We start from the raw sequence: 12,739 nt of genomic DNA, 5'->3' as shown, positions 1-12,739 counted from the left end.
CACTTTTTATACATGTTAAATTTTGAGTGTAGCTTATATAATATTTAAGTGCAGTTACCACAAAAGATCAAAGCATTATTACCCTCCCTGAGACTTGTGCATTGGGGTTCAGGCAAAAATTCCCTTCTATATAATATCCCTACACCAAATTTGGTTAAATTTGAAATTCATAGTAATTTGATACTTTCTAAATGTAGGAACATTAAAAAAAATGTAGAAACAGACTTTCATTTTGAAGAAATCTGACTCTCACAAAGTGATTTTTATCTTTTCAAAGGTTACGAAAATAGAACTCTATCTATACAAAAGACAGGTTTCTTTTCACTGGATCAGAAGCATAATTCCAATTCGACTGAAATTTTTTTGAAAAATCTCAACTATTCGGACAATAACTCCAAAATTAAAGATGGTACTGAGTAATGAATGGACAGAAATATTAAATGTCTTTCACGGAATTGGTCCCTGCTTGGGGGTAATTAAAGTAATCAAACTCAAATTATTATCTTCCCACATTTTTAATTAATACTTTTAAACTGACTCTCTTAATTCTCATCTTTCCATTATAATTCAAGTAAACCCCAAAGTATAGTTAATAAGTAAACAGTCACAATGTTATTACATTTAAACACTCTTTTATTCATTCTTCCAACAAATAGTTACTGAGTACCAACTACATGCCAGGCACTCTGCTTTTCAAGGAGCTCAAGGGAGTAAATACACACCATCTTACAAACTCCCACTGAGAAAGGGATGCAGCAAATATTTCTACTATTGCTAGGGAAACAGACCTAGAGACTTAGGAGTTTGGGGGAGAGCTCAGACTAGAACCCTGGCTCAGATATCTAAAATATTTATAAATGAGAATGTTAATTTATACTAATATAAACTGTATATACTATATGCATATACAGACTTTTTTTTTTTATATATATACAGACATACAGGTATCTTAAAGGAAGGGTTTAAAAATAACGAAGACTACCTCTGCCAAATGTCGCATTTGGAACATCAAGTGCGTAAGGATCTTTCTCTAAAAGTTCACATTTAAACTCTGTTTCAGTTAATCTGCAAATAAAGAGCAAACATCTCTAAGTTACTCACTCAAGAGAACGCACCCACATTTCAAGAAAAATGCCACTACCAGGTACAAGTTACTCTTCACTATCACATTATCTGCAGAGAAGAAACAGACTCTCTAAAATTATTCTGACCAAAACATCTTTCTTTATCCCCTGCGGTTGTTTTGGGGTGGCAGGTCTCTTTTTGCCTACTGATTCTGATGTTTTGTTGAGGGTTGGAATTGTTTTCTTTTTCAAAATTAGGTTGTAATGAGTACTGTATCACGGAACCCAAATATTAGAAATGAAGGGACCTCCAATCAACCAATTCAATCAAGACTCATTTTACAACTATGGAAACTGAAGGTAGGAGCTCAGATGATTTTTTCAAAATATAAGGACCAGGATTAACATGGGTTCTTGTTCTGAGTCATACATGCTTCGCACTGAAAAGTGACCCATGATTCCAATCACCATTTATAAAATTGGAAATCTGATTAACTCATCCTATTTTACTCTAATCTTTTTATCTTAGAAATGTGATATTTTAATAGAATCTTATTCCTAGTTCTTGTCCATCAGATCTGAAATAAAACATTTAATTATTTAGTTTTAATTTCTAAGAATAGGAAAGATAAGCAAGAAGACTAAAGCTAATATTCATTGATGTTAATAATACATTCTGGCAAGAAATTGTAATACTCTGGACTGTTACCATCCTCACAGAAAAACATTTATTCTTCACTTCTATTGTACATTGTACATGTTTTTCCTACCTTTCATTTCATTATTGAAAACCAAGGCTATCCAATTAAATAAAACCAGAGAATAAGACAGATAATAAATATTCTAAGAAATGCTGATACTCTAAAAATTACTGTGTCATAATTTCATCCATTATCCCTCCATACATTTAATCTCCCTCCACTTACACTGGCTTAAAAAATATTTTAAGTTACACTTTTTACAGAAGAATCTATGAACAGTTTCCTTCAAGTGGCATTTTAGTGCCATCCCTAAGTATTCTAAACAAACAGAAGGAAATAGTCACTCCTAGTATAAAGCTAATACCATATTTTTGCAAAAATAACAGGCACTTTCTACATTTGCTTGCCAACTGCACCCTCCCCCAATAAGGCAGTTTTGTTTAAGTGTCGCTATGCCTATTTTTTTTTTAACATGTTGCTGTAAAAAAAAAAAAATTAGCATAGCATGCCTATGAAAATATCTTGGGGGGGGTGGGCGCGGATGGCGAACAAACATAGAAGGCACACATTATTAGCATAAAAATATGGTAGATATTTCTCAGTTAGATATGCTGTATTCACTGCAAGCTTTCTTCTCCACAATAAAATTACTAAGAATAAAAGTATTAACTAGTTTTTTAAAGTGTTCCCATTAAGATGCTTACTTTTGTCTGTTGTAAGCATTTTCTTTCCTTAAATCATTGAGGTTTCTTTCAGCAGTCCGAGCTGCCAACTTCAAGAAAATAAAATAGAAATCGCATTTATACAATGAAAGATAAACATACATAAATATCATAATGATGGCATAACAAATATCACTTAAGTATTTATTTCAGTAAACTCAATGTAAAAAAATTTAAATTTAGGGAATTATTTTAAATGGGAATGGGTTTCATATAACCAGAAGACATGAGTCTAAGGAACAGTCAGGCTAGAGTTTAATCACGTACTTGACAATGAATGCTGTTATCTAGATGTGAAACCAAGGATTAGCATTCTTAAAAAAAAAAAAAAAAAACCAGTGCCCTGAACTTCAAATATCCAAATAACATGACAAAAGCAATGCTAAGAGAACCCAAGCTTATGGTGACAGGAACAGGAGAATCAGGACCATTATGCATGGCAGCAATGGCTATGGAACATGATAACCATCTCTGGAGAGAAATCACTGTATCCTGTGAAATCATAAAGGTCTAAAATAGTTCCACAGCATGATGGTACAGGCCCTCTTTTTATAATATATATAATATAATCAAAGCATGTTGCATACCTATTAAGTGCACAGGACTATACAGATCATATTTCCATAAATCTTTTACATTTATAACCTTTTACATTTGTTTACTGACACTTTCATTTAATAAAAGGTTACTCTCATTATGTAGGTTGCAGAAAACACAGCTTAAATTTGTAATAAATAACAAGAACATGCACTATTCCCAAAGAGTTGTGTGGACAAAGGTTAAACTTTTAAGGGATACTGAATGTTTCCCAGTCATCCTATGGATTCTCAACATTAAAAGCAGCAGTGTGTGGAACATCAGACCTGCCAAATATTTGCAATCTACTAGGGCAAATATATATGTCATACAACTGTAGGTAAATTAGTTCATAACCATAACTTTTTATAAGTAAAAGGAACTATACAATCAAATTTGTGTTTACTGTTTTTTGGGGTATTGTGAACTACACATAAGAAATGACTCTAACTGGCCGAAGAATGTTATGTGCCCTAAAACAATGAATCTATAAATATGACATCAGCTTCCCCACAAAGAGTATAAACTCAAAAGCAATGTGCAAAAAGCACAGGAAAAAAAAAATGAAATTTTATGAATAACTGTGTTATAAGAAAGTACAGTTCATAAGAAACGTAATTCACTGCTTGTGAAATTAAAAGAAGTGGATTTTTTAAAATGCTACCTTTATTTTCACCTAATTTAAACTAGCAATTTACTTTCTGAAAGGAAAAAAGCATAATTTGACAAAAGAGCCTAAGAAAATTTAAAACTTACCCAATTATCATGTGCTTTTTTCTCATGAGAAGTAATCTGAAAAAGAAAGTCATTAAAATACTACTGAAAACTATTTTTCTTAAGTCACATCCACCACTATAATTAGTGTATAACTCATAAACTCAGAAACATTCCAAGCAGCTCTGAAAACTTCAGTAAGCAACATTTTAAAAGCAAAATTTCCTGTACACAAATTACCCTATTATACTTTTTAAACAAAAACTAAATGTAAAGACGATTAAAAAAATTTTTTTAAATAAATTTTCACTTCATGCAATAATCAACTTGTTGTTGATGTTATGTGCAGTTGAGTCAATTCCGACTCACAGTAGCCCTACAGCACAGAGTAGAACTGCCTGATAGGGTTTCTGAGGAGCGGACGGTGGATTCGAACTGCCAGCCTTTTGGTTAGCAGTCTGAGCTCTTAACCACTTCACCACCAGGGATCCAACAATCAACTACAACCTGAAAAAAAAAAAAAAAAACCCCGCTGCCATCGAGTCAACTCTGACTCATAGCAACTCTACAGGACAGAGTAGAACTGCCCCCCATAGGGTTTCCAAGGAGTGGCTGGTGGATTCAAACTGCCAACCTTCTGGTTAACAGCCAAATGCTGAACCACCAATTAAGATAACTAGTCCAACCTGACTGAATATGAGACACCCAATGTTGACATATGTTTATGTATGTGATGTTTCCAAAGCAACAGGAGACATGGCAACTTTGAACGAGGTCTCTTAGCCCAGAATCTTTGGCTCCCTGGAAATATCCTACAGCCGCATGCAACACCTCAAAAGAGGTACAACTAGCCAAGTACCTATACATTGCTGCATCAGAATTGTTTTACGTCACACACACACGCATACACACACACACTTACCTGCCCTTGATAAGAAAGGATGGTTCTCTCCAATTCTTCTTCAAGATCTTTGGTTCGCTTTCTGTAAGAAAAAAAATAATTATTCTACTATTAACATATACTAAGAAATGATACAACACACTGTCTTTCCTAAGAATATTAATTAGAACACCCAGAGTGCTCTGTTCCATGTGAAAAATAACTTTAAAAACCTCCATATATTAAGTAATAAACACCTTTAAGAGGTTCTGAAGAATATATTTTTCTCCTAAGCTTTAAGAGTGCTACTACATGGCTTTAGCTAATCCAAAGGTAATGTAGGATTTATATGGTATGTTGGTTTTTTATTTTTAATAAGCATGATGTTGGAAGATTTATTCAGATATCTATAAATTTTTCTTCTTCTGGACAAAATCCAAGCTTATTCTTCCTAAGGTGAAATTACATAACACAACTATCTGGACTACTGCTGAATCCTTTTCCTTTTCTTCTCTAGATTTCCCATTACTTCCTTGCATTCAGTGAGGATAGAGCCAAGGTAAAAAAAACTAGACTTAATAATCTTGTAAACATTTCTTTACAATGTTAATTCTGGCTCACTCTTATTTTTGTGTCATATTTCTTGAATTCACTGATATGGTAGACATTCCTTCCCATTTGAACCAAAGAGGAAAGACCCTGCAATTAATGGCTATTCATAATTTTCTTGACATTAACAAAAAACAGGAGTGCTCATATTCAAAATCATCTAATGTAAGATATTTAAAATCATACACACTAAAAGTAAAACATTTTTTCCTTTTTATATTTTCTGTACAACTGCATAACAGCAATATGTCTGAATGAAAAATAATGAAATAAAAATGTTTTTATTTACTTTTTTGGATGCTTTATAATTTTTTCTAGTATAGTGCTTTTGAATATCTTCCCCGATCCTCAAAAAAGGCAGAAATGTATTTAGTACCTATAGATCTCCAGTTCTTCAGCCGCATGACTGAGCTTTTCATCTGCTTTGGCAAGTTTCTCCTCTTTGTCTAACCGGTAATTTTCTTCTACTGTTAATTTCCTTAAAACAAAGAGTGTTTTATTTCTTTTAATACATGTCATAAAATCATCAGTTATATCTTTTAAATTACACCACAACTGGTGCTCCCCATAAAGCAATCTGTATAAACATAAATCCTGTTGCCGTCCAGTCGATTCCAACTCATGGCAACCCCACAGGACACAGGAGAACTGCCTCATAGTTTACAAGGAGCGCCTAGTGGATTTGAACTGCTGACCTTTTGGTTAGCAGCTGCAGCACTTAACTGGTATGCCACCAGCGTTCCCGCAATTTGTATAGTGCCACTAAAAACATCACATGCAAGAAAAAAAAAAAGTACCTGTATAAATATTCTTGGTGTGGAATTTAAGATGATAAGGCAGCTCATCTGGTCTAATACTACTAATACAGTAATTTAAAGAGTTTTCTAGTAAGTTATCACAAAAATAAGATGACCAAATGTAAATATTAATAAAACTATCACACTATTAAATTATTACAACTATCATTTATCAAGTCTCCTTGTATAAAGAAGCATTACATTTATTAGACAAGAAGTCACCAACTAATGGACTGTGTTTTCATCATTTTTAAACTAGCTGTTAAAAATAGTAATGAGGCTTCCAGGCCAGTTCATAAAAAAGAAGCCAAGGTAAACAGAAGCAGTAGTAGTCCTTCTTTCTACTTCTAGTACTTTTAATAATAGCAATAGCTAAGTTACCGAGCCATTAATATGTATCAGGACTGTTCTCAGCCCTTTACATGTATTATCTTATTTAATTATTACAAGAGCCCTACAGGAGAGTTCTATCAATGTTCCCATTTTACAAAGAGGAAAATGAAGCACGGAGAGACTAAGGCTAGGTAACTGGACCAAGGCAAACAGCTGCCAATACTGACTCTATTATACTACATTGTCTATGTTCTTTTTCATATAGTGATCAATAATAACACTAGTCACTCAAAAAAATTGTTGAATGTAAGAAAAACACATTTGGAGTCCTAACTATAGACACCTCCTCTCCTTCATCAACTTTGAGCAGGAACATAACAAACTACTGAAGAAATCCTATAGGGCAGCAGCACATGTTTTATACTCTACAAATTTCATTAACTCTTGCTTGGAAGGAATTCTCCCAGGTCAATCACTTCACAGGTGTTACAAGAAAATAAGTTACCTCCTCAGAAAAGGTATGAAAGTATGATGGACTTGGGGATGGAAAGGAGGTATGTTTTTACAGGCTGTGGATTAAAGATAAGAAATTCTTTGATACCCCTGCAAACCACCTTGAATATGGGTGGGCTCTATCAGTAATGACAGAAATGACACTGTGAAAGGAAACCCAATGATCTGAATAAAAATCACACCTTACCTCACATCAAGCTTCTATGTCCTACCATTTTACTACTCTCTAATATTAAATTTGGAAAAATGCTACTGATGCAATATGTCAGTCATGAAAAACATCAATGAACCTAAATCATACTGGATGCAGGCAAGGCTTTTAATTAATTTTTATTTTACTGGTGCTATCAACTCTCTGAGGAGCTCTGATAGTGCAGTCGTTAAGTGCTCGGCTGCTAACTGAAAGGTCTATGGTTTGAACCCACCAGTCACTCCATGGAAGACAAGTGTGGCAGTCTATTTCCATAAAGATTACAGCCTTGGAAAACCTATGGGGCAGTTCTACTCTGTCCTATAGGGTCACTCTGAGTCGGAATTGACTCAACAGCGCTGGGTTTATCAACTCTATTTTCTAACCTGAAGAACAACCAGTGACATAACTAGTTGAATCTGTGTAGTGAATGGTTTAATTTAAATGTTAGAATGGAATATACGATAATACGAGATTTTAAAACATTACAAACTAATGAGTAAAATCGCAACATGAAAAACACACACTGGCCTCCTGTCCTTGCTTTGAGTATCTTCAGAGAACGCCTCTTTTCTTTGAAATTTTTAACATTACTCATTAAAATTCTACATTTACTTTTACTTTTTTTGGGTCAAAAAAATATACTCAAAAGCATTTATTTCACCTCAATAATCCCTTTTATGTCCAAAATTTACTGGACAATATCTTTCAGTCTAACCTAAAAATAAGTGCCCATTCCTAGATTTATTGACTGAAACACTGAGGCTAAATTTAGTCATGTTTGTTTCCCTGTCATATCTTGATCAGTCCCAAATGACCCAAAGATACAAGACGAACAGAAAGTTTTTAAATTTTGAATTGAATCCAAAGCATGGTTTAGGTATAGGGCTTGGCCAGTGAATGAGCCTAACCAATAACCTAGCATCCTGATCTCGACGGAGTGCTAATGTCCTCTACCAGTTTCCAAATTTATAACATTTTCTATACTTTTGAAAGGGACCTAAAACTTTGGTTACATTTCATTTACCTTCATAATAAAAAAATATGTGCTATAGTGGTATTTAAAAATATGGGGTCCCTGACAAATATTGTATGAGACCACTATAGTAAGAACTTGAGAAATAGTTCAAACTGAGAAGAAAATATTCACTGATGGTTACAAAAGTGGAGAGGGAGGGAGGGAGAGGGGTATTCACTAATTAGACAGCAGATAAGAACTATTTTAGGTGAAGGAAAAGACAACATGCAATACAGGAGAGGTCAGCACAACTGGACTAAACCAAAAGCAAAGCAGTTTCCTGAATAAACTGAACGCTTCAAAGGCCAGCGTAGCAGGGGTAGGGATTTAGGGAACATGGTTTCAGGGGACATCTAGGTCAATTGGCATAATCAAATCTATTAAGAAAACATTCTACATCCCACTTTGGAGAGTGGTGTCTGGGGTCTGAAATGCTAGCAAGCGGCCATCTAATATGCATCAGTTGGTCTCAACCCACCTGGAGCAAAGGAGAATGAAGATCACCAAAGACACAAGGTAATTTTAAGCCCAAGAGACAGAAAGGGCCACATAGATCAGAGACTACAGCAGCCTGAGACCAGAAGAACTATAGCGCACTGGATGACTATGACACCAATCATCAAAGGATTAAGAGCTATGAATTAAAATAAGGCAAGATAAGGGGATAGGGAATGGCAGGTATTATATTAGTTAGGGTACTCATAGAAGGATTCTTTGAGGCAACATTTGAACCTAGACCCAAATGAAATGGGGGACTGAACCATACAAATACATAGGGGAACATCACTCCAGACATTAGGAGCAAATGCAGAGGACCTGAGGTACAGATGTGCTTGGCATGCTAAAGGTGACCAAGAAGGCTAGTGTGGATAGCAGACACTAAGGGAAAAAGAAACTGAACAAGATTAAAGTAGTAGCCAGGCAGTCAATCTTGTAGGATCTTCTAAGCCATGATAAAAACTCTGGATTAAATTGGGTGTGATATGAAAGCACTTGGGGGTTCTGAATATGATTTATGTTTTAGAGAAAGACTATTCTGTGTATTGCATAGAAAACACAGTGCAGGAATTTATGAGTGAAAGGAGGAAGACCACTCAAGAGGTAAATGCACTAAGCCAGGCACTAACTGATGATGGCTTGAATCAGAATAGTAGTATGGGAGGTGGTGAAAAGTAGTTAGATTCAGGATATGGAAAAGCTGACAGGATTTGATGACAGTATAAATATAAGATATAAGAGAAAGAGAGAAGTTGAGGATGGCTCAAGCAGCTACGCTGAGCAACTAGACAACTGACACTGCCTTTTAGTGAAACAAGAGACACTAGGGCATGAGCAACTTGCATGAGGGGTCAGTTTTAGATACATTAGAGATGAAATTAATGGGTACCAGACTACCTGACTTAACCTGCCAGTATTAGGAAGTTTAAAGCAATAACCTGCTGACTATCTATTAAAAGTTAAAGAGGATTTTGTGAACGTCATTTACAATATTCTATGAATAAAAAGTCTCAAGATGAAACAATTTTCTTAACTGTTTCATCAGTTCTCAAAATGAACTGATGAAATATAACCTAATCATATACTGAGAACTTGCAACAATCACATAAGCTAAAAATGCAACATACAATCTTAGGCTATTTTGCTTGCCATTCAGTGAGGTTCTCAACACAATTGTTATTACCTGTGAAGTTTCATTTCATTTTCTTGATACAGTTCTGTCATTACTTTCAGTTTCTGCTGAAGCTTTTGATTCTCATTTTCAAGCTGTGTATATTCTGACTGCAAAGATGACTGCTCAGTCTGGAGATCTTTAATACGCTCTACAGAAAAAGTTATGAAGTCATTATCAGTGGAGTAAATATGTTGAGTTACATACTAACATTTCAGAAAAATAAAAATTACTAATAACAAATTATTAATAAGGATATATGTTCCTCTTTGCAACAACCATAAAAAATCTATATGGTATTTTGTTCACCTAAATGCTTCATAGTACTTTAATTAAAGAGCTTTGTTTAGAATTTTTTTTTAATATATTTATAGGTTTCTCAAAACCTTCAAAATTTTAATTCTAGCACCTGTTTTTCAGTATGGAAGTCAAAAGCCACTAAGTTCCCTAAGAAAGTTTTGGAGATGAGAGCTTTGAAGCCAGTTCTTTTAGTTCAGCATTCCGTATGAAACTACTTCTACATGATGAACAACGCCTCTTTTTGTCCAGTAAAAACTTTACCTGTTACAATCTAACTTTTACCTAGCCCTCCCTTCTAGGTCAAAATTTTGATAAGTGTTATAAGTCAGTCAACCCAGAAGTCTAAATCATCTGGTAACAAATGCTCAAAGTCCTCAGAGCTTAAACCAGATCAAGCCTACAGGAAAAAAAAGTCAACTGTAGCTTTGTTTCAACCATTAAACCAGCTAAAAGAACCACTCATTAAACAAAAATTAACTAATCTAAATAATTATGAGAAACCCTGGTGATGTACGGGTTAAGTGCTATGGCTGCTAACCAAAGGGTCAGCTGTTTGAATCCACCAGGCGCTCCTTGGAAACTCTATGGGGCAGTTCTACTTTGTCCTATAGGGTCGCTATGAGTCGGAATCGACTCGACGGCACTGGGTTTTTTGTTTTTTTGTTTTTTTTGGTTTTAAATAATTATGAGTGCTTCCTAATCAGTGCATCAATTGTTTTTAAAACCTCATCCCTCTTGCAACATAATAACCTCAAATCTGAGCTCCTCTAAGATTCAGGCACCAGCTCTCCAAACACGAGTATGAATCATCACCATAAACCTTTTTTTTTTTTATCGTACTTTAGATGAAGGTTTATAGAACAAATTAGCTTCTCATTAAACAGTTAGTACACATATTGTTTTGTGGCATCAGTTACCAAACCCATGACATGTCAACACTCTGTTCTCAACCTTGGGTTCCCAAACACCAGCTTTCCTTCCCCCTCCTGCTTTCTTTTCTAGTCTTTGCCCCAGGGTTGGTGTGCCCCTTTAGTCCTGTTTTGTTTTATGGGCCTCTCTAATCTTTGGCTGACAAATGAACCTCTGGAGTGACTTCATTATTGAGCTAAACGGGTGTCCTGGGGCCATACTTTCGGGGTTTCTCCACTGTCTGTTAGGCCGGTAAGTCTGTCCTGTTTTTGTGAGTTAGAATTTTGTCCTCCAGCTCTATACCACCATAAATCTTAACAGAAGACAAAACTCACTCTTCCCAGAGAGGGCATTTTCTAAATCATACTAATAAGCATCCACATTTTAGTAATTATATAGTATAAAAAAAAAAAAAATTTTTTTTTTTATAGTATAGTATATAATTATTCTAAAACACCTATTAAAAGTACACATCAAAAGGATAGTTAACATGGTAATATTACATTATTAAATGCACAGGAAAATGTGAATATCTGTCTTGCCACAGAAATGTTTAAATCTGTATCAGGCTCTAAACCACTGCCAAGAACAGTCACTAAACAAACTTTTTATCTCTGTTCAAATAGGATCTTACATACTTAAAAAAAAAAAAAAAAAACTATAAACCAACACTTAAACCTTCGTTATATTTTTATACTACTGTAACTATTCTGTTTCAAATCTTCGGTCTCTCAAGAGAGCACTGCAAATAATTATCAAAAAGGCAAGGGGCACAGGAGAAATAGTTTAGAAGGAAATCTCCAAATTATAATAGAAAATCAACTTAAATAATTTACCTTTTATGATTCATTAAAAAAAGAAAGTTAAATTTGCAAGAAGGGTACAGTCAGACATAGGGTCTCTAAACGATGGTTTTAAAAAAGAAAGATTTGCCAAGAACGGTATTAAGGGGTGGGGTAACTAACTGTTATGCAAACGCTTTACTACTTTGGCACTTACACAGTCCCTCGCTGACACTGTTAATATACTACAATACGGCTTCCTTAAAGCAAGGTTCATATCTTCCCTTCTGTAAGTCTTGCATGGCTTTTAGCACTATGCTTTATGTACAGTAAATCTTTGTTTAAAAAGTTAATACTAATGTTTTTCAAAATCCAAAAATAATCCAAGTATCAACATCATGTGAATAGGGCTGTATTAATTTTTTTTATAATGTGCATTTTCAGTGGTTCAAAGCTTTTAAAAAAATGGTTTTATTATAAATACGGTTCACTTATTACAGAAATTTTAAAAAATATAGATAAGCAAAAAAAAAAAAATTTGTCCATAATCCCATATTTAGGATAATCATTGTTGACACTTGAGTATGTCTTGCCAATGTTCTTTTTTTTGCAAATGTATGGTGGATTTTTTTTTTTTTAACAAAGAAAGGATGCTATTTATACCAATTTAGAAAAAATTTCAAACACAACTGACAAAATCTGTTTATTTTAAGAATATAAAACACTATCAGTAAAATAAATAGGACTGTTTCAGTGAAAAAAATACTTCAGCTCTATAGGTCTAACATTACTCCTATATATACATTAAAGGAGCAAAGTAAACTGAAACAAGATCTTGTAAAATAGAGATCAATTTTGCAATTAATAAATACCAAAAAAAAACCTTGTAACAGATACTACTGATATAAAAAACTTGGTTTTGTAAAATAAGTTAGAGATTGCTACTGTTAAGTATCTAAAAC

General features: G+C 34.1%; 1 protein-coding gene across 3 annotated transcripts in view; it reads right to left on the bottom strand.

Annotated features, from left to right (window-relative positions):
* The window catches only part of MIA2 (MIA SH3 domain ER export factor 2), a 117,535-nt gene that overhangs the window by 26,565 nt on the left and 78,231 nt on the right, over positions 1-12,739 (bottom strand). For all 3 annotated transcript variants that reach the window (XM_023546124.2, XM_010588605.3, XM_003408475.4), the window contains 6 exons: positions 9,799-9,937; positions 5,643-5,744; positions 4,700-4,760; positions 3,820-3,855; positions 2,470-2,537; positions 983-1,065 (listed from right to left, as the gene is read on the bottom strand). In XM_023546124.2, coding sequence (XP_023401892.1) covers positions 983-1,065; positions 2,470-2,537; positions 3,820-3,855; positions 4,700-4,760; positions 5,643-5,744; positions 9,799-9,937 — 489 coding nt within the window. The remainder of the gene's footprint in view (positions 1-982; positions 1,066-2,469; positions 2,538-3,819; positions 3,856-4,699; positions 4,761-5,642; positions 5,745-9,798; positions 9,938-12,739) is intronic.

The sequence above is a fragment of the Loxodonta africana genome, chromosome 10 (assembly GCF_030014295.1).
Source record: "Loxodonta africana isolate mLoxAfr1 chromosome 10, mLoxAfr1.hap2, whole genome shotgun sequence".
In the NCBI taxonomy this organism is placed as follows: domain Eukaryota; kingdom Metazoa; phylum Chordata; class Mammalia; order Proboscidea; family Elephantidae; genus Loxodonta; species Loxodonta africana.
This window is presented reverse-complemented; position numbering and strand designations above follow the sequence as displayed.